The sequence below is a fragment of the Ciona robusta genome, chromosome 5 (assembly GCF_009617815.1).
Source record: "Ciona robusta chromosome 5, ASM961781v2".
Classification (NCBI taxonomy): Eukaryota; Metazoa; Chordata; class Ascidiacea; order Phlebobranchia; family Cionidae; genus Ciona; species Ciona robusta.
In genome coordinates, this window is record NC_143239.1 from 6,994,537 (window position 1) to 7,019,943 (window position 25,407).

At 37.5% G+C, this 25,407-nt stretch overlaps 4 protein-coding genes across 4 annotated transcripts; 2 read left to right on the forward strand and 2 right to left on the reverse strand.

Annotated features, from left to right (window-relative positions):
- The first annotated feature begins 1,187 nt into the window (after window positions 1-1,187).
- Window positions 1,188-2,911, forward strand: LOC149736143 (uncharacterized). Its single transcript, XM_089878759.1, has 2 exons — window positions 1,188-2,090; window positions 2,400-2,911. The coding sequence occupies exons 1-2, from the start codon at window positions 1,344-1,346 to the stop codon at window positions 2,742-2,744; spliced, it is 1,092 nt and encodes a 363-aa protein (XP_089734885.1). The 5' UTR covers window positions 1,188-1,343; the 3' UTR covers window positions 2,745-2,911.
- Window positions 2,912-6,238: 3,327 nt separating this feature from the next.
- On the forward strand, window positions 6,239-7,899 carry LOC149736144 (caveolin-1-like). Its single transcript, XM_089878762.1, has 3 exons — window positions 6,239-6,690; window positions 7,091-7,315; window positions 7,589-7,899. The coding sequence occupies exons 1-3, from the start codon at window positions 6,325-6,327 to the stop codon at window positions 7,706-7,708; spliced, it is 711 nt and encodes a 236-aa protein (XP_089734888.1). The 5' UTR covers window positions 6,239-6,324; the 3' UTR covers window positions 7,709-7,899.
- A 928-nt stretch (window positions 7,900-8,827) lies between these two features.
- Window positions 8,828-17,328, reverse strand: LOC149736145 (inner nuclear membrane protein Man1-like). The gene is made up of 13 exons (XM_089878752.1): window positions 17,128-17,328; window positions 16,623-16,755; window positions 15,563-16,314; window positions 15,241-15,310; window positions 14,742-14,812; window positions 13,601-13,707; window positions 12,896-13,005; window positions 12,252-12,353; window positions 11,627-11,729; window positions 11,190-11,310; window positions 10,551-10,690; window positions 10,199-10,304; window positions 8,828-9,871 (listed from the first exon to the last, which is right to left on the reverse strand). The coding sequence occupies exons 1-13, from the start codon at window positions 17,260-17,262 to the stop codon at window positions 9,626-9,628; spliced, it is 2,196 nt and encodes a 731-aa protein (XP_089734878.1). The 5' UTR covers window positions 17,263-17,328; the 3' UTR covers window positions 8,828-9,625.
- A 1,389-nt stretch (window positions 17,329-18,717) lies between these two features.
- On the reverse strand, window positions 18,718-23,636 carry LOC149736146 (uncharacterized). The gene is made up of 10 exons (XM_089878755.1): window positions 23,395-23,636; window positions 22,749-22,946; window positions 22,143-22,306; window positions 21,740-21,866; window positions 21,217-21,365; window positions 20,872-20,978; window positions 20,457-20,657; window positions 19,846-19,948; window positions 19,348-19,633; window positions 18,718-19,076 (listed from the first exon to the last, which is right to left on the reverse strand). Exons 1-10 carry the CDS (start codon window positions 23,503-23,505, stop codon window positions 18,957-18,959), a joined length of 1,566 nt encoding a protein of 521 aa, XP_089734881.1. The 5' UTR covers window positions 23,506-23,636; the 3' UTR covers window positions 18,718-18,956.
- Window positions 23,637-25,407: the final 1,771 nt, after the last annotated feature.

Sequence of the window (25,407 nt, forward strand, 5' to 3'; positions counted from 1 at the left end):
ACTTGAAAGCGGACACGAGGTGTATGAAACAGAACACCCGTGTTATAACGACTGTCGTTGTCCCTGCCATGCGAGGATAAATAAGTTACATACGTGGTAACTTGAAAGCGGACACGAGGTGTATGAAACAGAACATCCGTGTTATAACGACTGTCGTTGTCCCTGCCATGCGAGGATAAATAAGTTAAATCTAATATTTTATCTAAATTCTAAAACTTTGAAAAGAATTAAAACCATCGAAGTTTCAGCAATAAAAGCAATCTTTTCCGGCCAACTACACTATTAAAACTACGTGTCTACTTATTCACACGTGCCCAATTAACACAAATCGGCATCTAAACACAAAACAGCTGTTTTGAATTCGCGAATCCCCATAAAAATACGTCATTATCTTGATTATTAGTGAAGAGAATAAACAACTGGAATCGCGCAGTTGTTTTCACTTTGTGACGTCAGAATTCACAACTACGTCACTAAAAGGATTGTTTCGTAATGGATACGTCATTATGCGGTAGGGTAGTAAGCAGGAATGAAACCATTTGCGGCAGGAGTTATAAAAACTCAGAAAATGTTTATTTTTAGACAGAATGTATAAATTGTGAATTGTTCCTTACAGGGTTTAATAGCCATGGTTTTAATAAACCAAAGCTTTTCATTTATTTTGCCCCCTAGCGAGTTATATTGTTTTCGAAGGGATAAATAAAAATTGTCATGTTAGTGAGTTAGGTAGGCATGTCATTAAACGACTGTCGTTGTCCCGCCATGCAAGGATAAATAAGTTACTTACTTGGTAACTTAATAGCGGGTATGAGGTGTATGAAACAGAACACCTGTGTTATAACGACTGTCGTTGCCCCACCATGTGAGGATAAATAAGTTACATACGTTCTTTATAATACACGCATTTGCAGCCAGTTAAACATGAAATGATTTACAGATGAAGTTTCAAACTATATAAGTACAACGTCTGTTATTCTCATGGGATACTTCATTATGACGTATTAAATTGTCACAGTTGGTGACTGGGGTTACTTGAGGTTATTCGGGAAGGGTTACTCGGGGTCAAGGTTCAAGTTGATGGTAAAATATAAACAAGTTTCGTTAAGATTTAACAAAAAAAAAATATTTAAGCAATTTACTTTAAAAGTTTAATACATTTTTTGGTTACAGTTATTTTAATTTTTTCGAAATGTTTAAAAAAATGTAGAAAAATATAAACATATTTCGGGCAATTTAACGAGAAAATTTTAATATTAAATTATTTTTATATTTAAAGATTTAAATAAAAAAATTTTTAACAAAACTGACAATTGCAAAATCGAGTTAGAACTAAAAGTTTGACTATGGAGGGTTACGATGATGCTAGAGAGATGGTTCCCATGGGTGACGTCACCAATGACGCAAGGCGTGACATCATGGGAGACGAGTTGCTGCAAGAACTAAGATCTGCTGAAGCATTCGTATCAGAAGGTGAAAAAAAAGGAGAGAACCGAGAAGAAGAAGGCTCGTTACGTCACACGGGGGGAGAGAAGAAGGCAAACGAGAGCGACGAAGATGCGACGAACGAAGTTAGTTACATCGGGAGTTTTGGTTCGGACAGTAGATTGAATCGGCAGCTTCGAGATCCAGATTGCCGGTCTATTGTTTCAGCTGGGCGTCGAAGCGTTTGCAACAAACGTGAGAGTTCGTATTGTGACGAAGAATACAACCCATTATTACGTAGGTCCGGTAACTCTTCGGTTTGGAGTGTTTCGTCGCTGGGTTCGCGAACTTCTAACAACAAACGTCGATCAAGAACAATGGGAGGGGAGAAGACAGGATCTCAAGATGACGTAGCGAGACTTCCGGTTGATGACGTCACATGTGACGTCACCTCCGGCGAGGAATTCGTGGTGGTTGATGAGACGGAACCGAAAGAGGAAGGTGATTCGTCGAAACACCCGTCACGTGACGCGTCACCGTCCAATCAGGAGGTAGAAGAGCCCAAGAAGAAAAAGAAGAAGAAGCGAGTCCGAGGCTTGGACCTTCCAGTGCAGGTGTTCAAGTCTAGAAGCGAGAGGGACCCGGAGTTCATTAACCAGGATTTGAGGGTAAGTTTGGGGTTTGTGGGGTTACTTGGGGTTAATAATGAGCGGTTTGGTTGAGGTAGTATTTTGGGGCGATGGGCCAACTGTGGCATAAATATTGTTTCGTAATGTGGTTCTTTGTTATTGATATCAAACATTCTCGATGCAGATTAATAAGTATGTCCACAATAAACTCTGGTACATCTAAAGTACAATTAGCACATTAGGACATAACAGACATATTTGCCAAACAAACAACGAAACTATGTCAACTAAATAACCACAATTCGAGTGTAAACAATTGACGTTATAATAAACCTTGTTACGTCACAGGTAAACTTTGATGACGTCATAGCGGAACCGGAAGGGTATTATACACCTAAATACTCGTGGCATCTTAGTAAAGAGGTGTACGGGTTTAGCAAGGGATGCTGTTATAGTGTGGCCAGCTTCTTCTGCTCGGTACCCGCAGCTTTCTTATGGGGGATTTGGTTCGCATTTATCGCGTGTTTGAATATCTGGCTATTGGTTCCGTTCAGGAGATGCCATAACATCAAGATGTCCTTGTGGAAGGGATTCTGGGGGGTGACTGTGTCCTCCATATTTGATCCCATATTCCAAAGTATTGGAATGGTGTTTAATAATATGAGGGTACAAACGGATAAATACGAAGTATGAAGTACAACGTTGGGATTTGGGAGCATTGGAGGATATTATAACTTTTCTATCGCGATTTCAAAATAGCCGAACAACTAATATATATATGCACTAACTTAACCAGTATATATAGAAGATCGTGTGTGACGTAACAATGTACTGAGCGACAATAAATTTGAATGACGTCATTTGATTGACACCTTGTACGTTGATTGACAGATTAAGACTGTTATAGAAGTTCTATATAATAACGAGAGATACAGTTACTTAGGAAAGGCGTATGTATGTATTATGTATATAGCGAATTGCAATAAGACATGTGATAGCAATACATTTAACTATTTTCGAATACGACAGAAAAGAACCAAGTCAATAAAACGAGAGAAGGGAATAAGCAACAAAACTACAGTCGTCAAAAATCCCAAACCAGGGCTTACTTGGAAGTATATTGAATATTGAATAAAGCCATGATTGCCAATTACTAAGTTTACATCATGTATAAAAATGCTTGCTACATTTATGCAGAATCTAACACATCTACGTAAGTTGATATAATCCCAAGAATATGGGATATCTTGTTTACGTAACCACATAGCAAGTGAAATATAAATGTAAGACCGAAACTAATATCTGGATACATTTTGACGCCGTATAACATGAGCATTTAAACTTATAATCAAATATAATCCATCAGTAGTTCATGTCCTGATAGACGTTGGAATCATATTAACAACATAACAGTCGGTGTCTATAATAAATAGTGACGTAATCGTTGCTTGGCAACCGACAGCCAATAGGGATTTGAGGTGAGCTAAACCTGGACTATCAACCAACCAATCAGAATCGTTCGTTTAAATCGAAAAGCAATCGACTTATTTTATAAAAAAAAAATTTTTTAACAGAAATAACAAGACTAATATAACATAGCTTTTTTTCTTTTAAATACGATAGCGAAGATAGAAAAACGTCAAATAAAAGCGTGGCTACTGAATCTACACAACGGTATAAATATAAAGAAAAAAGTTTTCAGAATCGTTATTTTTAACATGGTGTAAAATAAAGGTATTTAAACCATCAGTTTCAAGCACTAGCAAAGTTAATTTTTTTGGCAACGTCGTGTTAACTTGATTTTAACGTTGTATTAGCAGTTGGAGCAAATTAAAAGTTAGTTAGAAATGCTGTTGCTGTTAAAGCTGTTGATAGTAATGTCTACGCTTTTGGTACACGCGGTGCACCCGCCTTATAATAGCAGTTCAAGCGAATACTTGAAATTCAATTAAAATTCTGATTTATTTACGACCGTAAGCCTCGAACCCATGACCCTTTGTTCTCGAAAATACTTAATATGTTTAGTTTACATGGTATTAGGGGTCATTATCGGTCACTTGGTGACATTGTAGGGGTCACTATCGGTCAACTTGAGCGTGTGGTCTCCCATGCGCCCGGGGCCAGACCACTTTGATGGAGCTCCAAGCAGTAAACACAGATGTATGTGATTAAGCTATGAATCATATTAGATCAAATTCAACATGAACTTTATTGAAAATGCCGAACACGAGTTTTTCCACTTAAGATACTTAATGTCGAATTCCAAGCAGAGGTATTTGGTTGTTCATTATAATGCATTGCAGACGAAAAATATAAAAAAATTTAAATATAAAATAATAATAGTAATTTAATACGCGTTACAGTATGTTCGGTTTAAAGCCCACGATTTTTAACCGATGCGTTTGCAAGTATTTAGGGCTTAGGCTATACGTTTTTATATCGTTTTGCTGCTAATTTCCTTCTCTTCGTTGTTTTAATGAATTTGATCTTTAAAATCGTATTAAAAATACTGAATAAAAATGATTTTAATTTAGTGTTAAAATGATCATTAATGAAGTATTTGTACGGGCTAATTTAAACGTAGGGTTAAATTTAAATCCAGACAAAACGTGTCTTCCCTGATCGTTAAACAAGTTTTTGCGCCAAAACCTTTACTTGAAACAAACCGTGTAATCTCCTTCGTGTTTAACCGTGACAGGCATGTGCAAAGGTCGAATTTTCGGCAAAAGTTCAGGTTCTGACGTCATAAAATAAATTATGACGTCATATAAACTTTCTCGATTCGGAACAAAAGATTTCACCCGTTAAATAAAATTATGCAGAAGCCAAAAACCATTTTGTCGCGAATCTTAGACGCGTATGGTTAATGTAATAAACATGGTAGTAGCCCCTGGCTATATAGGTGTACATACATTCCTATGATAAAGCTATGTAAACTTAGCTACATATACCGGTACCTTATGCGTTTTATATGCCGGGGATTATTTAACTTTTAAGCTCACAGAACCAGATCCTATGAGCCAGTTGGCGACTAACCAAAAGTTTTTTTTAACTTAATTTTATATGATAATTTTGAAAAAATGGCACGAAAAATTTCACAATAATTATTGTAAATAAAGTTTTATGGTACACCTATATGCCCGCTTTGCGGCACGCCAATCTAATGTAACACACATGCGGCGCACCTTATATACGTCATCAGTGGTCTACAAATTAACCCACAAGTATTAAGTAAAGCTGATGGGTATATCACATTAATACAGTATACGTTATCACCTTGGTTATTTACCACATACATTGTTAACAAATACAACCAATTCATACGTCATAATACTCGTGTCTTTATATCACAATGCGGATTACAGTTTTACGTAACAAACATAATTGTTGCGATGATTAGACCGTAATAAAACGACAAATTTAAATGAAAATAAATTGAACTCAGCAGCCGTTTAGAAGGTATAAGACTCACCAACGGTTAAGTACAGGTCGTATAAGCAAACATATCGAATATTTAAAACACCACTTTTACAATAATTTACATGTTTCTGTGTTTAACTACAACGAATATTACAAGCACACACAACGCACTCGCATATAATTAACACAGCAATGCTAATGACATACACACGTCTCTATGTCGTCACAAGCATGCCTTTGTTAACTCATGTGTTACTTTATGTCGTAATATAGGTTGATTTGTGATGTCACATGTTGCGCTATGTCGTCACAGAATTGGTATATGACGTCATTGCCAAAAACAAGGCCCCTTATAATATTTCTATTGTAACAATACGTAACATCCGGTCAATATTCTAGAAAATATTCTGGACTTAAGTTCATTAACGCGTCATAAGAAATGCATTATGCGTAATAAGTCATTATTCGGGAATTAATGACGTAACAAGGCTCGTGATGCAATTAATATTTATGACGTCATACTACAAGGTTTAAACTGTGTTGTTTTATTATTACGTTACAATATAATTTATAAATAATAAAAAAAATATTTCGAATCTTTACTGTTAGCAAATAATATTGATTGTTCTTTTATAACTTTAATAGAATTAAGGCGGGACTAGAACTTTCACACGTATTGGTGTTAATAAGCAAGCAGCAACTCGTAAGCTGCGAACGAAGTGATGTGAAAAAGGGTAAGCGAAGAAAAAAGCTCCGTTCGCATCTGTTCGCGCTCGTCTATCGCCTGCCACTAGAGCATAAGTTGCAGCGAGCTCCCAGCACAATCGAAGTCGAGTTTAGGTAAACAACAACTATGGCAGAAAACGGAGAACAGAAAGGTGATTTCGAAGCACAACACGAAGCTGCAACCCCGGGAAAAACTGAGTCCGTTGGCGGGAATTCAGCACCCGGAACCCCGGGGTCGAGACGTTCTGGAACCAATGACGCGACGAGGCGTTTCGATTCTGACGATGATGACGTCACAAAGCCCTGTGATGAGGTAAAAGTGCCGATCGACGAAAGCGGGATGGACAATGTGGAACTTGATTCGGTTAAAGAGGTAAAACTCGAACAACCAAAGTCCAAGTCCAAGAAACAGAAAAAAGAGAAAAAGGAAAAGAAACCAGACACAACTGACTACGTTAACAGGGACCCTAGGAACCTGCAGGAATCCGTAAAGGTAATTATGGCTTCGTAACAGCGGTTTACAGCCGCGATTTAATTGTGTAATTACGCCGGATGAGAACGTTTTTTAAAAGGATATTTTTCCAGTATTTTTGCGCTGATGTTCGTTTTAAATAATTTTTCACGCGGATTCTGCAGTCAGTTCCTCGCAATCTAGTTCTTGGAACGTCATAACAGCGATTCACAGTCGCGGTTGGACCGTCGATAACACACGCTTACACACAACTGCAGCGGCTGCTTTAATTTAAGAATATTGTGACGTCACAAGCTTAAAGCGGACCAGCGCGCAGGGATTATGACGTATAATTAAGGGAACCAATTTAGTTGTTACACTACAGCGCCCATCTACGTGTTACGTAACATATACGTAATAATGACATCATTTTTGTTCACAGGTTAACTTTGCTGACATCATAGCCGAACCTTCGGGAGCACATAGCTTCAATACGGTATGGGGAACGAGTTACAAGGTGTACTCGGTTACGAAATACTGGGTGTACCGGATAATGACCCTCGTATTCGGCGTGCCATGCGCATTGATATGGGGCGTTTACTTTGCTTGCCTTGCTTTCTTAAGCATTTGGTGGATCATGCCGTGTATTAGATGTCTCGGTATCAAGGTAAGCGTTATAATATGTATGTATGTATGTGCTGTATATTTAGATAAGCGATAAACAGCAACTGAATATTTGGTACTAGTGAAGAGCCCTCCGTAACGACACAGATTAGGAAATACGGTTCAGTATGGGAGGATTCTTTACTAGCATCAAAAATCTCGCGTATTTTGCCACACATTTAATCAATTTATATTTATATGTAAAAATAAGCTGTTGATTTTGCGAGTAACATACGTAACAGAGCACATTATGACGTCACTTACCTTTCTATTCTAGATCAACTTCATTGGAAAGATTTGGTCGCTTACAGTTCGAACAATTCTCGATCCAGTTTTCGAATCGATCGGGCTTCTTTTGAGTCGAATCCGGATTGTGATGTCACTGAGGAGAGACTAGCACATAGAAATCAGAGTTTGTGCTGGAGTTTGGGGACAACTTTGTGCGAAACTAACATATTTTTAAACGTTTACGAATGCCAATTATTTACGAAATTTTAACACGTTTAGAATGCAACGTATTTAACATTTTACATCAAAAATCGCGTATTGAATTTTTATTCATTGTAATACACAAACATAAGAACTGTACTATACATGTGTATCTGGATTATGTTATAGTAAATCATAGTTGTCAATCCGTAAGTGCTTTTATGTTCGCCAGGCGCGAATACACAACCATCGTGCGTAGTGTAAACACGCGAAGAAGTTCTATAGTTCGACTGTGGGCATCGGAGTGGCAACCATGGATAAGTCACTCAAGTTCCCACCCAAGAGAATATAAATGACCAAACCAACCAAAAGCCATGTCTGCTTATCCACACACTGCAATAGTTTCAGCAGCTCCACTGTGGGCATGGGAGTGGCAACCATGGATAAGTCACTCAAGTTCCCACCCATGAGGATATAAATGACCAAACCAACCAAAAGTCATGTCTGCTTATCCACACACTGCAATAGTTTCAGCAGCTCCACTGTGGGCATGGGAGTGGCAACCATGGATAAGTCACTCAAGTTCCCACCCATGAGGATATAAATGACCAAACCAACCAAAAGCCATGCCTGCTTATTCACACACTGCAATAGCTTCAGCAACTCGACTGTGGGCAGAAGTTACACTTACAAAAACACCAGCAAAACATGTCATCTATCACCTTACATAACCAGACATTATATACAGTATGTTGGGGTAAGATGGTCCATGTAAATATACAGTAGGGTGGGGTAATATGGTCCATGTAAATATACAGCAGGGTGGGGTAATATGGTCCATGTAAATATACAGCAGGGTGGGGTAATATGGTCCATGTAAATATACAGTAGGGTGGGGTAATATGGCACATGTTTTCATTTTTTGTTCTATTTGATAGTAAACAAAGAATAATTACATATACCCATATCCTCATAACTCTAAAAAAGTTTTGTTAATTGTAAAAAACTCGATCAGTAAATATGGAGTATTATGTTCTAACGGAAACCACAGTAACATACTTTCTCACCTAAGCAACGTATTCAGGTATGAATATCTGCGAGTTTATTTTCAATTTATGAAGCAAGAATTTGGCAGCAACGAAGCCAGTTAAAGATGGACTTACTATTACAAGAAAATAACAGCGAGAATTTTTGAGAATTAGAAACATTGTAACTTTTTGGTTCATTGCCGAAACAAAACAAATAAAAAGGCCCCAAAAAATGAAATGAATTTTTCGTTAACTTTTACAAAAAGTACCGCAATGTATCAATAACGGGGAATTCCCATGTGGTGATGAAAGGGGAATTCCTAGTTGGAGGTGATCAGTATTTACTGGGGATTACCCCAATATGAAATAGGGAAATTCTGCAAAATCTTTGGTATATGGGTGATGTCTGCTAGGGGTAAAAAGGGGAATTCCCTGGGTTAAACAGGGGTCACCAGCAAATCAAGGAAATAATTAAAGTTTAGTTTCGAGCAAGCAAAGTTGTTATAATGTTATTGCTTAAGTGCGACATCTAGCGGCACATACGTACACCTTTATACAACCAAGTGGTGGCGGTAAAGAGGCAAGTTTAACGTTTAGGGCACGAGTTACGTGAAATAAGCAACTCTGTCGTTAATAGATTCCCTAACGTTTAAAAATGTAAAAATATGCTTCAAGTTTTCATTTAGGAGGTATTAGCCCTTAATTTAGGGGCGTTGACCCAGATTTTTAGGCTTTCGACCCAAAATTTCGGGGTGTTTTTCGAACCCCCTAAATAAAGACCTTTACCCCAAAATTTTAGGAGTTTATACCCATAGTTCATGGTTACTACCCTTAAAGTTAGGGATTTTTTCCCCTAATTAGGAAGCCTTTAGTGGGGTTGAGGTGGAAAAGCCAGGGGTTGGGGGTAGGAAGGTGGAAGTGGGTTTAGATGAGGATGGGGTTAAGGGGGTCGTGAGGTTCACTGTGCTCGGGTAATGAGAATGGAATCGGTTAAGCGAGATAAACTTAACGGTGACGAGGCGGCCATCGAACCACGAACCATGGAGCGAACGAAACACTTGACCAGCTGCTGCGTTCGTGAGGCATTTCACGTAAACAAGACCCTGTGGGGGGGGGGTTATAGGTTGCTGCATATTTCAACCTTAAATATACAACACATAAAACGTAAGAAGCAAGAAATGTAAGTATCATGGTAGTTTTAAGTTTAATAAAATCCGGGGTTGAAAAAATAAACTTCTCAAATATTGATATAAAGGATGCTGAAGTAAGTCCTACATTTTATTGAGGGATTGAAACAAGTAGTTTTCTAAGGTTCGGCATTATGGCTTAGTGGTTAGGCACTTGCATGTAACCAAAGGACCCCAAGTTCGATGGTGTATGGCAGACACGCAGCGGACATTTTTGAGTTTCAGGAAAAGTAAAAAACAAACCTCATTAGAAGCCTTCTCCACCACTATACAAACAATTCCATTATTTCCGACACATTTCTCAAGAATCGAATCCTGGATCTGTATCTGCCATTCACCAGCTTTCTCTCTGTAGGGGTTTATTTGGTTTAAATAACATTTTTTTATCTTTTGTAAATGATAGCGAAGACCATGTTATTTAAAAAACGAAGGGAAAGGAATCAACAACAAAACAACAATTGTTAAAACACGCTATGGGTAAAAGTGTGGAAAGAACACTCGTATTATAACTCTGAATTCCTCCACTTAATTAAGTATGTGACCGCTGAATTATTAGTTTATGTTACACAACCTACAGACATAGTGTCCTACTTACACATCTGGGTCAAACATGCTTCTGATCTTCAAACATGGTGTAGGACTTATACTTGGTGTGTTGATTGATCTGTTTGTGTCAAACGCTTCACCTTGCCATATTCTGCCGGGGGTTTGTTGCTTCTTGCTGGGGGAGGTTACCTGGGGTCAAGGGGGGTTACTAAAGGTCGAGGCATGCCATCAGAACTGAGATTTAGGCCAGGGATGGCTATTACCCTGACACCTAAGCTGCTACGCGCTACTGTAGGTCAGAGTTGACTCATAACCCTAACATTTTGTGTATAACAGTATTCCCACACAAGCAACACAACACCATTCAGCCAGAGTTAAGGTGGCTGTACACAGTATCCGAAATTCGTCCGTTTTGTCTGATGTGTCCGGATTTTGCTGCCGCATGCGGAATTGGACATGGGTTTGCATACGACTTCGCAAGCAACCGGATACTGTGTACAGCCAGAGTTAGCCTACTACACTATTGTTGGTACATAATATCTTAGAAACTGTTCTTTTGCATTACCCCAATATTGTATATATTTATAATTACCAAACCATCATTACAACACCCCAATATCACCCCCAGGTCCCATGGGGTGCCTTGCCCCACCCATATAATATATTACACCACAAACCCCCCAATCACCTGTATCCATCTCCAAACATCGAAATCCTCCCCTGATATTCGTTGAGTTTCAACGCGGATCCTCGATTCACTCGCCGAGAGGAAATGGACGGCTTTGTCCCACGCTCCGCTCATTCTCTTCCTAGTGGTTGAATGTGGGGTTAGATGGGTGAATATGGGGTTAGATGGGTGAATGTGGGGTTAGATGGGTGAATGTGGGGTCAGGTAAAACATTAAGGGGCAAGGTGGAACCTGCCATGCAACTTTTGAAACAGGGATGACGATATATTTTAGTACTGCAGTTTTAGGATTAAAACAGATTTTACCCTGCTGTTAGGTGTCTATACAAACAGAGCCAAAGTATATTGCATTCACCACATTAATCAATGAGGTTCCCTATGTTTGACAACTATGAGTGTAACTGTGAGTGTGTGTAACACAACAACTCAAACCCTCACCTGTCCTGAGGTTGTATTATCATATCCCTTGCATGTAGTATTGGTAGGAAAGGCTGTATATCGCCATCTGTACAACTTGTTTCATAATGTTTCTTAAGAACATCTGCGTAATAAGTTATACGAATAACACATTAATATAAAGCAGTTGGACAGAATACAATCTAATCTCATTGTTTTCAATGCAACAAATTATGTTTTAAAAATCCTTTTTTTGTTTAAAACATATTGAATATATTAGATTTTTATAGCGATGTATTGCAAATTGTCAGACTTAAAAATGTATGGTTTGCAACACCCGTGTATTAAACCCCTTGGTTTTCCAAACTGAGGATAAACATGAAAGTATCTTAACTAGACAGCGAGCATGAGATGTTATAACTTGACAGCGAGCATGAGGTGTATAGCTCGACAGCGAACATGAGGTGTATAACTCGACAGTGAGCATGAGGTGTATAACTCGACAGTGAGCATGAGGTGTATAACTCGACAGCGAGCATGAGGTGTATAGCTCGACAGCGAACATGAGGTGTATAACTCGACAGCGAGCATGAGGTGTATAGCTTGACAGCGAACATGAGGTGTATAACTCGACAGCGAGCATGAGCTAAATACAAATATAACGAACCTAATATTTTTTCCACAAGATCGAACATAAGTTGCTTCTCCTCGTTTAACTTACGTGCCCGATATTGTTGGTAGATGATTGACAGCCATATGATGATCATGGCTGTACAGGGTAGAAAATAATGGTAATAATGCATACAGGGTAAAAAATAACAGATTTTATTTAAATGTGGTTTGTAAAATAACGCTCTTTTAGAATCTTTGCGCTACGGTTATATAAGTTATATATTTCTGTAAATATTTTCCTATAATTATTATATGCCATGCATCCAACAAACAGTTATTTATACGCTGGAAGCGGCTTCAGAAAATTGACATTGTGGGGTAATGTAACGTTACCCAGAAAGGTTGCAAAAATATCAGGAGATTAAAAGAGGTCCTAAGATAAAAGTTTGGGAGCCCTTGTCTATAGCATCTTATGTCTATTGTATATAATTTATATGTTATACACAAAGCACCATCATCGTTATTCTTGTAAGGTGATATGTTATACTATTTCCCATTAAGATTTTTTTAAGATATTAAAAGGATTCACAGGTCACAGGAAAAACGTTTGGGGAGTAATAACCAGAACAATAAGGGCATGCCCTATAATCAAACGATTATATATCTACAATTTATTTGGTACGACAACAAACCACGTACCAAGCACCACCATTGTTACACGAAATAAAACTTTCTCCACGGCTCGCCAGAATCGACACAAGGTGGGGATGAAGGGTCGAAGCGATGACAAGTAACGAACATCCTTGACACTGGAATAAAAAGTTGCATGGAATAAAAAGTGGGTTCGGAAGCCTTATGCAAAAGTTTTAAGAAATTTTTTTAATTAAAGTATTGCCGTAACTTTTTAAAAGTATTTTATTTCTAACATGGTATATAACAACTGTCTCGTTCCTTTGTTGTTTTATTTGAACTTTATTAAAAATTTTGTATTTTACAAAGTTTTTAAGTGAGTGCAAAGTAAAAAGGTTGCAGAGCAGTACTATGCTACCAGCTAAACATTACCGCACATTAAACTATTATACCAGCCATAGATTGCTATGGAGTTTAAATAGAAGAATGTAACTGTATCACTTTTCATCTTGTAGTTAAAATGTTTGGATTGTACATTTTGAGATTCAATCATGTTTTGTATTTTTTTGAAAAAAAAAAGAATTTATAAATTTAAATTATGACACATTAACCCCATCATAGATACATAAGCACGAGGTGTATGAAACACAACACAACGACTGTCGTTACCCCACCATACCATGTTAAAAACGTTACATACATGCATTAACCAGCACATACCATCTATACAATACAGACATACACCACATATATTCTCACAAATTAACCACATACTTGTCATCTTTCCCCAACAATTGCTTCCTATCTTTCCACATCACAAACTCCCACTGTGGGTTCAACTTGATCAACTTTAACGCTTCCATGAAATCGCCTTCATTTGCCTGTGTAATAAAAGTGCATTGTTATTACCTGCGGGGTAAGATGGATGCCTGTATCACATAATATCTGTTATATATTAGTATTACTGTGGGGTAAGATGGATGCCTGTATCACATAATATCTGTTATATATTAGTATTACTGTGGGGTAAGATGGATGCCTGTATCACATAATATCTGTTATATATTACTGCGGGGTAAGATGGATGCATGTATCACATAATATCTGTTATATATTACTGTGGGGTAAAATGGATGCATGTATCACATAATATCTGTTATATATTACTGTGGGGTAAAATGGATGCATGTATCACATAATATATGTTATATATTACTGTGGGGTAAAATGGATGCATGTATCACATAATATATGTTATATATTACTGCGGGGTAAGATGGATGCATGTATCACATAATATCTGTTATATATTACTGTGGGGTAAAATGGATGCATGTATCACATAATATATGTTATATATTACTGCGGGGTAAGATGGATGCATGTATCACATAATATCTGTTATATATTACTGCGGGGTAAGATGGATGCATGTATCACATAATATCTGTTATATATTACTGCGGGGTAAGATGGATGCATGTATCACATAATATCTGTTATATATTACTGCGGGGTAAGATGGATGCATGTATCACATAATATCTGTTATATATTACTGTGGGGTAAAATGGATGCATGTATCACATAATATATGTTATATATTACTGTGGGGTAAAATGGATGCATGTATCACATAATATATGTTATATATTACTGTGGGGTAAGATGGATGCATGTATCACATAATATCTGTTATAAAGTACTGTGGGGTAAGATGCATGTATCACATAATATCTGTTATAAAGTACTGTGGGGTAAGATGCATGTATCACATAATATCTGTTATAAAGTACTGTGGGGTAAGATGGATGCCTGTATCACATAATATCCCGTTTTCCCAATTGTGCCTTTAACAATTAATAACAAAATATGACAAAAAAAGGTTTTTTTTACCACAAATATAATATATTACCTTGACAGTTTTCTTTAGTTTATTAAAACTAAGCACATCTGAAGCTTCCGTGTAATTACAAATCTTATCCCCTGGAATGGAATAAACATTTAGCCTGTTGCTGCTAAGGCATGATAGGGGAATAATTCAGCTATTATGGCAATGTATTACTACAGAACTAACAACCTATTTAGGTGCCAGGGTTAAACATGCGTACTGTTCAAGTAAAAAGGGAACGGAAAAAACAATCAAGCTGTTTCATGTTAAAAAAATAAAAGCATTTCTACTGTTTATAATACAAAGGTTAATGGGCCAGCACTGGCCTTATACCAGGTCCAATGAGTAGCCTGTATATATCTTTGTATAGAGCATTATACAACCAATGGTAGCACATAAATGTTTCTATATAAAAAAATCTATAGTCGGTAGCATACTAGATGATTGGGTAATGTGCCAACTCTGACATGTATTCTATCTATAATGCAACCAATGGTAGTACGCACACATACAATACACATACCTGCTGCTTTTGAAAGTATATCGTACATAGAGTTGACTATTGCCATTGGTTTTGGTGAGTCTATTTTTAACTATTAAAGGAAAAATATATGTTAATAAAGCATAGGTCAAATTCTCTGCTGAGGAAAGAAAAATAAAACCAAAAACCAAAAACTAAATTTACAATTGCTGTAGCCTACCACGGGAGGATAAGCAAGTTACATACGTGGTAGCGGGCACGGAGTGTATGAAACGGAACACCGTGTGACTGTTATTTTCCAGCCATGCGAGTATAAATAAGTTACATTCATTCATTTATTTATTTATTCATGAACTAAACTTACAGTTTCCGAAATGTCAATCAATCTTTCGGAATGCACCAAGCTATCCGACCTCATTGTAATGTACAGCAACCCAAGTATAATGAAGAACACCACTGTTCCTATAGGTAGGAGCACTGAACAATGCAACCTCCATGAGTTTTGCAAACCAACCTCAGAGTTGGCAAACTGACCAGGCTTTCGTGACGAAAATAACGATTTAAAAGAAGAGAAAAAGTTTCTTTCAGAGTTTTTCGGCTTAAAGTTTTTGGCGGAAGCAACAACTTCATCTGCTGAATCATCATATTCATGCGATGCTGACTCATCATTATCGTCATCTTTCGTTGAATCAAATTTTCGCTTCCGCAGCGATTTTCCTCCGTTCCTTGTTACCGCCGACAATGGCGTCTCTATTTTGCTACTGTGGCTAAGTCTCGATGATGTCATAATGCTCCTTTGTGGCATCAGAGGTCGTCGAGGGGTCAATGACGACCGTGGGGAGTGGTGAAGGTATGGTGACGTGCTGATGTCAACTGACGTCACTTCCTCCCATTTTTCTTCATCTGAATCATCCGAGTAACCGTTAGCAACCGATGCTTGTGACACGGGCGTCACACTTCGACGACTACGACGTGGTTCAGCGAGTCCTTCTACTTTCCTATGAATCGGTTTCTTTGTCTCTTTTGAACTTGTTTGATTGACAGGTGGAGCTTGATTGACAGGTGATGACCTTCTCGTCTTTCTTGTGATGTAAGACCTCCCTTTGTTTAATTTTTCTAGAATAAATAGTTATTTAATATAAAACAACCACCATTATGACATCCATTTATGAGATCCTATATTCAGCGTATTAAACCTGTTTTTTAAAATATTGTGGCTTTCATATTAATCTTATGCATTGTTTTTCTATGATACCATACTGGTATTTTGGGCTGTTGAATGTCATTTATCCTCATGGAGATGATTTGTATAGGACGTCAAAACATTGGTACGCAAATATAATCCAAAAAATTAAATTTTATAAAAATTACTTTTTTACCACATTTGTAAAATTTAGAAAAAAAAACAACTTGTATTATTTTACCTTCATTGTCGCTTTCATCCGAACTGAACCCGAAAGTTTTTCTTGCGATTTTGGTTTGTTTCAATTTTCTATTTGATTTTGTCGACGAATCTGAATGATTTCCATTCGTGGACTTCTGGTAACCCGGGCATTTCTGGATAGAAGATTTGTAAAAATTGGCATCTGGTTATTGAGCTGCTGTTGCTACCAGCCATCTAGGAATTTACAAAAAAAGGGAGGGGGCAAAAGCAGAAAGGGAAGTGGGGAAAAGAAAGCATCACTTTTTTAGCAACGTTGCCATAAATAACATGAATGCCTGTAGGTGTATGTAACAGGCATAACGAAATTATGCTCAAAATTGCACTGTTGATAAGGTTTTAATTTTTTTTTCAGCAATGTATGTCTGCCTATCTGAATATGAATATAGATATGCCTAGAAAACCATGCAATGCAGGAACTAAAGCTGTTTAATGTAACAATATACTACACTGGCAAAAGACCATTAATATTGCAATTCTGCGCTTACATTTTCGGTTTTAAGTTTTTGTAATTTTTTGACATATACCCCCCTAGTGGTGGGGAGTATTGGTCCGACAGCGACCCCATATTTGGATAATTCCTCCCGTAAATCTTTATCATTCAATTCTGTTTCTTTCACCATTGTTTTATCATAATCACACCGGCCGATCACAAGACAGGGTTCCAAAATTATTTCAAAACTAAATTCCTGTAAAAATAGATTGATTTTATAAATAGCTGCAACTAAATGCTTCATCTTATCAATACCATTTGAGGTTTTAACTGTACCTTAAAATAGTTTCGGTCCCCAATATTTTCCAGGTTTGGACTAAATTTAAAATAACTTACAAGTCTTTCAATGTTTTTCGATTGTTTTGTGTTAAACTTACTGCATAAAAGTTTGTAGTCTTATTTTCACCCGTATAATATTATTGCATTTGTAAACGTTCTGCACTACTAATCACAAAAGCCGAACTATAACTCTGACGTTTTGCCAAATACTATGTTTATGATTATTAGATCTACTTACCAAAACATCATAAAAAACAGGCTAACACTAAAAAAGCTCAATATATTATAGTTATGCATATTATATAACAGAGTACACGTGATATAACGACCGTCCTTTGCCCCGTCACGCCAAGATAAATAAGTTACAATCATTCAGAATCAAAATATAAAGATTTTACGAAGTTAAGACTTTATAGTCACACACGCCTTTTCCGCCAAAACGGGTCTTACACCAAATATTTTAATATATTATAAGGTAAAATGTCTGAAAAATATGCTTACCTACAATATAAATAAATACAACAAATTTAAAACATGTTAATTTTAAAAATTAAACAAAATCTTCGCAATTTTTTTGGGTTAAAACCAAAATATAACATTTCCATTAAAATGATAAAAATCGTATTAAACGTTTATTAAATGGGGAGCAAATATTTTGTACATGTGTTATCCAGAGCCGTAGAAATACCGAGTAGTCCAACCCATTGTTACGTAAAAGACAAATTGAACGCCATCTTGTTTCCAAAATAACACAGTAGGTATAGGGAAAATGCATGTTTTTCGGTAAATTAGAGAAAAACTTGAGTCTAAAAACAAATTTAAAGGTTGAAAAGTGTAAAAAACAAGTGTTATTTGTTTTCTGTATCAAAAAAAGTCAAAAAATGGAATTAGAAGCGGTTGATTTGTGACATTTTAGTCATTTAATGGGGGTAAATTCATATGTTTTTTAAAAAAAATGTTTGGTAATGTAAATAGAAGCTGTTTTACGCCTTTCCACAAAAGGAAATCGCAAATAAAACTCAACAAGTTCGTTTAAATTCATTGCAAAAGTCACCGCTTTTGCTCTATTTTGAACACACAAAGACGGCAGTTGGACTACTCGGTGTTTATACGACTCTGGTGTTATCATAGTACACACTAGTGCACTATGGCGTTATCTATGGTGTTATTTTTACCAAAGTTGTTAATATCTAACTTAAATCTTTATTTCTGATTTTTACGGCTAGAAAACTCTTATTTAAATTGCAATAGATTGACTGCTTCTTGCACACGGAACCCAGCGTGACAAGAATTCATACACACAAAATTGCGACGGATTTTTTTATCGAAAAACAGCGAAATTCGACAATTAAAGTTAAATGGCAATCGAAGAACCGACTTTTATGAACTAAATAATAGTTTCACAGTGAATTACGTCATAATGACGTCACTATACAGGATATAACGTGACTAAACACCACCCAGGAACAAAGCATCAACGCTTGTCCCTGATGTCGATTTATAAACAAAACGTCAGCACCCAATGACGTCATATTAATTATGACGTCATACACGGAACGCCTCAAGCTTAGCACGTTGCGGTAGTTGAGCTACAGGTAGTTTGTCCCCACCCCATGGCTTGTAATACATTCTTGGCGCTTCGTCCACGTTTACCTTGTTGAATACCTGGGGATAAATATAAATGAATGAATAGGTGGACGTATGTAACTTATTCATCTTCGCATGGCGGCGCAACGACAGTCGTTATAACACGGGTGTTCTGCTTCATACACCTCGTGCCAGCTTACAAGTTACCACGTATGTAACTTATTTATCCTCGCATGGCGGGGCAACGACGGTCGTTATAACACGGGTGTTCTGTTTTATAAACCTCGCTTATGTAACGACATTTATACATTGAAAAAATAATTTAACTTTAAAACGTAGAAAACATTACCTCTATTCCATGTACCAAAGTAGCGAAATTTGCTGCCCTCTCGTGGCTGTTTCCTGCAGCGATGCTCGCCCTCCTCCGTTCGCTAGGTGGGGCAAGAGATGGCCTACGGATACTAGGTGAATGCCCCCTGTTGTATGGGATTGGACACGACGAAACGGAAATGACAGATTGACGACGATTGGCTTGTGGGTAAAGTGTTGGGGAGTGTAGATGGTTGGTTGGAACAACAGTGTGGGAGCTGGATCTCCGGCTCACTGATCGAGCAGGGGAGTTGCAACTCGGTGGACTGAATATAAGATTTCTAAGTTGTTTTCACCAGTTAATTACGTCACAGATTTCTGTGTAATATTTTTGAATTTTGATGTAACTTATTTATCTGTCGTTATAAAACGAGTGTTCTGTTTCATATGCCTCATACGTACCCGCTTATGGGTCAGCAAACACATAAGTAAGTCAATATTTTTTCTACGCTAATTAATTACGTTACAGACGAATTACCGTGAAATTTTAATTGAAGGAATTTCCGTCTTCGTACTTTTAGCCGTTGTTGGCCTGCTCGCGTGCGCCACCAGCCGTTGAATATATTCTGATACCCCGGTGTCTATATGACAAAATAATAAGTGCGTTATAATGTAGCGTATACTCTTATTGAGCGTGTAATAGATACCCACAATTCCAAATTCACGCGTACCCGGCTGGCGGCCAACATTATTATTATTATTGTGAACTAACTGCTTGTTATTGCGACTGACTTCATATAACACGGGACACCTTTAGCACATAATATCCAAATACCCTTTATTTTTGTTTACTACCAAATGGGACAAACAAAGGTTCTATCTTTCCCCACCCTGACCCTACCATACCATTCAAGGCCACGCCTGCTTCTATTTATAACCAAACCCCAGCGTAATAGAACAAAGAGTTTGGACAACCCGTTAGTGACCACTGGGTTCGAGCAGTTGCCGGTAATTTGCCTACCGTCGTCTTATTCTGCATATAACAGTTAGAAACACCTTGTCTATAATAAAACCGGCTATAACCACTGGACAGCCTGACGAAAATGACGTCACATGATTACGTCATGGGATGACGTAGCACTCCCTTACCTTGCCTTTTGGTCGAATAAGTCCTAATAGCTTCCCCGTAAGATAGCCTTCTGTGCGTCTTGGTGGCTGGGGCGGTTGATGGTTTATGGGGGGTTCCACATCTGAACGGCTTAGGGACCCCTACGTCATTGCTGACGTCATGAGTGACGTTTCGGTGGCCGGACACGAGAGGGGTAGCGGAGGTGGATCGGTTTTGGGGGGCTGGAGGTGGAATAGGGATTAATGACGTCACGATTAATGACGTAATGAAATATTTCAAACTTATTATAAATTGTTATTTATCTTTTCGAATACGATAACAAATTAATTTAAAAAATGAAGAAGAAAGAATTGACAGCAAAACGACAATCGGTAAAACACGCTCGGCGAAAAATTAAAATATGTATTATGACGTCATTAATCTGATGACGTATACCTGGTGGTTGTTCTTGCATCACAATAGTGTTATTGTATTGCGAAATAATGGCTGACGTCAGGTCGACATGCATGACGGTGCGAGGGACATTTAATGACCATAGAAACCTTATAAAATGAATCAAATTAGTTCATATATTTGTAATCTTGCCACCTGAGTTATAGATTACTGTGGAGTAAGATGGGATACAGTCATACCAAATCCCATATTTTCTAATTATCTTTTTAAATAAAGGAGGTGTAAATATTGTTTGTTTACCACCAATTGGACAATAAAAGCCTCATACTGTCAACAAAAGGCCTGACTACAACTGTTTTTATATCCCATTTTAATTCGTACAATCACCTATTCCAAAACGGCATTATCTTAGGACTATGAACGCTCCCCACGTCTGTAAATTGCGCCGCATCGTGGTTGATCTTTATCGCCTCCTGGTGGTACACCGATTTATCTTTCTTGACATTCGTTGAAATTCCTTCCAAAAGTCCGAACAACTAAAAAATAGAATATAAAATATATTTTAACAACGTGTACCCTCTAAACAATTTCACTATGGATCAGTACGTCAACTTTACGCATCGTGCGAGTCGGGAAAATCTTTAACATCTAAGAATAATAAATGTGTGAGGTCCTTCAGCGTGGTATGCCATGGGACCTGAAACTTAGACTACAGTTGGTTCATTATCCCAACACGCAGGGTTCTACATTATAATAGCCACTGGATTGAAGCATTTATCGTTAAGTATCTTGCCCAAGGACAAACACGACTGCAATGGTAGCAGCGTCAAGGATGGAACCCGGTATTATTTGAAGTATGAGAAAATACACCTTGTAATCTTATTTATAAATTACCACAAACCACCCACACCTGGAAGGGTTGGTCCACGGTTCCTCGCAACAACAACGCGCACACATGGCATCGGTTGATGGTCAAAGCTTTGTCTAAATCCTCAATCGCTTTCTCGTTTTCTTTCCTCGTACTCCACAATAAAGCCCTAGGAGAAAGGGGTTTGAAAACGAGGTCCTTAGTGTACATTCTGTACTTTGGCACTAAAAACCTCGTGCATCAGTATGGATATTTTTTTAAGACACACACATCCACAATGGTAGCAGCATTAAGCATTGAATTCTTGTATACCTTCTCAATCGGGCAACGACAGTTGTTATAACACGGGTGTTCTGTTTCATACACCTCGTGCCCGCTTACGAGTTACCTCGTATGTAACTTATTTATCCTCAGCTCCAGTAAACCCCACCCCATGCAAACGCACCTCACACAGTAAAGATCCGGGTTTCTAGCATCGAGTACCACAGCTTTCTCAATATCACGGAAAGCGTTTTTCAAATCTCCTATCTTCGCGTGCGCTAAAGCTCGCTTGGCTAACACTGGTGTTTGGAAACATGTGTTGGAGTCGCAGCCAGCCATACAACCGTTCTGTGAAGATAAACAACGGTAAAGGATAGGCTCGTTATACAATGTGTGTTCAGGCTGTCACCATTATGGGCGTATGTGTCCTTGGGCAAGACACTTAACAGACATTGCTTCAACCCATCAGTGGTCACTAATGGTTTGTCCAAATTGTCAGCCATACATAAAAAACAATCACCCACAAAGTTACATACATGGTAACTTGTAAGCGGGCACAAGGTGTATGAAACAGAACAGCCGTGGGCCGTGTTATTGCGACTGTCGTTGCCCCGCCATGCGAAGATAAATAAGTTTCTCACGTATAGTAACTTGTAAGCGGGCACGAGGTGTATGAAACAGAACACCCGTATTATAACGACTGTCGTTGTCCCGCCAGGCAAGAACCAATAATTTACATTTATCAAATCCAATAGTTTCCAAGCAAACATACAAATTCACAATATTCTACCTTTCTTAAATTCATCGATAACATAGCATTAGTGAAGGCATGCACCGATTCCTTATGTCTTCCCAGGTTCTGCAAAGCTGTACCAAGGTGATAGTAGGATTCATACAAGAGCATATTGTAGGAAGGTGTGGTCACGAAACTTAGTGGTAAGTTGCTTGGATGGATAGATTTCAACATCTTCTTGTATTTCTCAACGACCTAAAAATAATTTGCTTGACGTTGTCTAAATGAGCATAGTTTTATTTATCTTTGCGAATACGACGAGGAAGATTAATTAACTGAAACAACGAAGAAAGGAATTAGCAGCAAAACGATGGCGGTTGAAACACGACGAAGGCAAAAATATGTCGTTTGAAGTCATGAGGATACGGTTAAATATTTCTGTAAAAATTGTTTTTTTTACTAATAAATGGGGTGACACGTATCGTGAAAACTTGGACCACAACCTACTATATTTCAAAGATCATGGTAACACTAAACGATACACCCTATAGCTGGCACACAACAATAATAACGTTCAACCCACCACCATTACATTTATATTATACCACATAATCTTTGTTATTGTAATATAATATTCAGATATGTTGTATCATTGCTGATGTAGTTATTAGTTGGAAACACTCAACCACACTACAATAACAACCTTATTATAACGTGAAGACCTTTCATCCATGGTCGCTTCTTTCAACAATACGTTCGCCTCTCGTTGAATTTTACTCAATTTGTCGATTTTCATTATCCCTGGTAGGGGCATTGTGACGTAATAAAGTACAGTTACGTCACAAAAAGATTGTTGTAAATTAAGTTCTAGAAATATTCAAAAACGGTATGACGTCATTATGTAACATAGTTAAATAAAAGTAATACAGTACACCTCATGCTCGCTGTCGAGTTAAAATCCTTTATACACCTAATATACCAGAGGTTTTCAACTTATATGAGCGGGTTCAACAGCCACGCGATTTAACTGACGTTCTTCTCCACACTTTTTATCCATAGCGTGTTTTAACAACTGTTGTTTGTCGTTGATTCCCTTCTCTTCGTTCTTACAATCTTCGCTATTGTTTTCGAAAAGATAAAAAAAATTATGTTACGTTGTAGGATTCTGGTTATTACTTGCATTTATAGGCCCTGGCTTTACAGAACCTCTTCATACTGTTAGGTAGCCTTGGCTTAAAAGTCCTGCATATCCTGAAACATGTTATTACACTGAATAAGCAACACGTTCAAACAAACACATAAGTAACTCAACCCACTTTGACCCAATGCTCACTGTCTACCACCCGTGGCATAATGTATAACATTACAATCCACCAACAATACAGATATGACAGCCAGTTATGGAACTGAATCACCTCTTTTCAGCATAATTGGAGCGTATGCCCCAACACCCGGTGCTTTACTTTATAATTAAACTGAAATTATAAAGTATTTTTAATAATATCCAGTTTCTGACCAAAATACCTTCATACACGACATCTGTCTCGTCATAATAAACACTACAATGCCTCATTACACGTCACAATACCCTTTATCAATCATTCATTAACAATTGTGATGTAATTATAGATCGGATTCGAGTATGCTACGTAACAATGCGATTTAAAGCGACGTAACAATACCGTTTACCGATATAGCGGCGTTTAACCCGCTTACACAACAAACGGTAAACTCATATGATGTGGTCTCGTGTTACATTCTTCTTGTTTATTCTACAATAATATTTTATTGTTCCAAATATGGACATGTTTATTTTCACACGTACCTGTGCGACTTGGCGATACCTAATAATAATGGGAAGAACTAACAGTTGTGAAAGTAGGACAATACGTAACAATAATATTATTACATCATATTCATAATTACAATAACGTCATAACTAATTCTCGAACTTTATTCATGACGTCACAGCTACCATTTTTCGCTCACAAAAATCAAATTGTATAAAACCTTTCACAATTTTTGGATATGTAGTAGTTGGGGTAAGATGGCCCGTGCTAACGGTATCTATTTTCCCCCATAAATACTATACCAATTCTCCAAAATTGTTTAGCGATACGCAACGCTCTGAGATTCTGACACTATGGTATAACTATATATGTCAATAAACATACTAAATACGATTGTATGTAATTGTAAACTACAACTTAGTCGTCGTAATACTTTTACTAAAGCAGGTTCCATAATATATCAGGGAGACTTGTAGAACCACTAACAGTTCCTCAATGTTATATATAATAAACACCAACTACTAAATACGTCTATACTCTATATATGTATATACAAATTATCCAAGGTGATTTTTTACATTAGTAGATTCAAACTTCTAAGACAACGGACATTTCTTCTATACCAGTTCTTAAATATTGTTTAGCGGTATACGCAACACCCTGTTAATCTTTCTCTTGATTATTAAACCTAAATATATTTCGATTCTATATCATATAACTCCGACAGCGCGTCACAGTAGTATCTACATATATATTAAACACTAACTACCACATACACTCCTATATATAGCCTATAACTTATGTACGGTAATTTTCATAAGTAGATTCTAGCTGCTGAAACAACTGACATTACCTCGAAGTTGGCGTTCACTGTATCGAAGTAAAACACTAACATAACAAGCCGTTTAAACACACCCACTCCAAGC

Excerpts from the sequence above, each read along its gene's own strand:
- LOC149736146 (XM_089878755.1), bottom strand. The coding sequence starts at position 23,505 with ATGCCCCTACCAGGGATAATGAAAATCGACAAATTGAGTAAAATTCAA. Across the intron at positions 19,634-19,845 it reads CCTTCAATTAAAATTTCACG|TCCACCGAGTTGCAACTCCC; the intron begins GTAATTCGTCTG and ends TCTTATATTCAG. Across the intron at positions 19,077-19,347 it reads CTTTGGTACATGGAATAGAG|GTATTCAACAAGGTAAACGT; the intron begins GTAATGTTTTCT and ends ATTTATCCCCAG.
- LOC149736145 (XM_089878752.1), bottom strand. The coding sequence starts at position 17,262 with ATGGTGAAAGAAACAGAATTGAATGATAAAGATTTACGGGAGGAATTA. Across the intron at positions 10,305-10,550 it reads AGCATGTTTGACCCAGATGT|AGAGAAAGCTGGTGAATGGC; the intron begins GTAAGTAGGACA and ends AAACCCCTACAG. Across the intron at positions 9,872-10,198 it reads TGGAGAAGGCTTCTAATGAG|GGTCTTGTTTACGTGAAATG; the intron begins GTTTGTTTTTTA and ends CCCCCCCCACAG.
- LOC149736143 (XM_089878759.1), top strand. The coding sequence starts at position 1,344 with ATGGAGGGTTACGATGATGCTAGAGAGATGGTTCCCATGGGTGACGTC. Across the intron at positions 2,091-2,399 it reads TCATTAACCAGGATTTGAGG|GTAAACTTTGATGACGTCAT; the intron begins GTAAGTTTGGGG and ends GTTACGTCACAG.
- LOC149736144 (XM_089878762.1), top strand. The coding sequence starts at position 6,325 with ATGGCAGAAAACGGAGAACAGAAAGGTGATTTCGAAGCACAACACGAA. Across the intron at positions 6,691-7,090 it reads ACCTGCAGGAATCCGTAAAG|GTTAACTTTGCTGACATCAT; the intron begins GTAATTATGGCT and ends TTTTGTTCACAG. Across the intron at positions 7,316-7,588 it reads TTAGATGTCTCGGTATCAAG|ATCAACTTCATTGGAAAGAT; the intron begins GTAAGCGTTATA and ends TTTCTATTCTAG.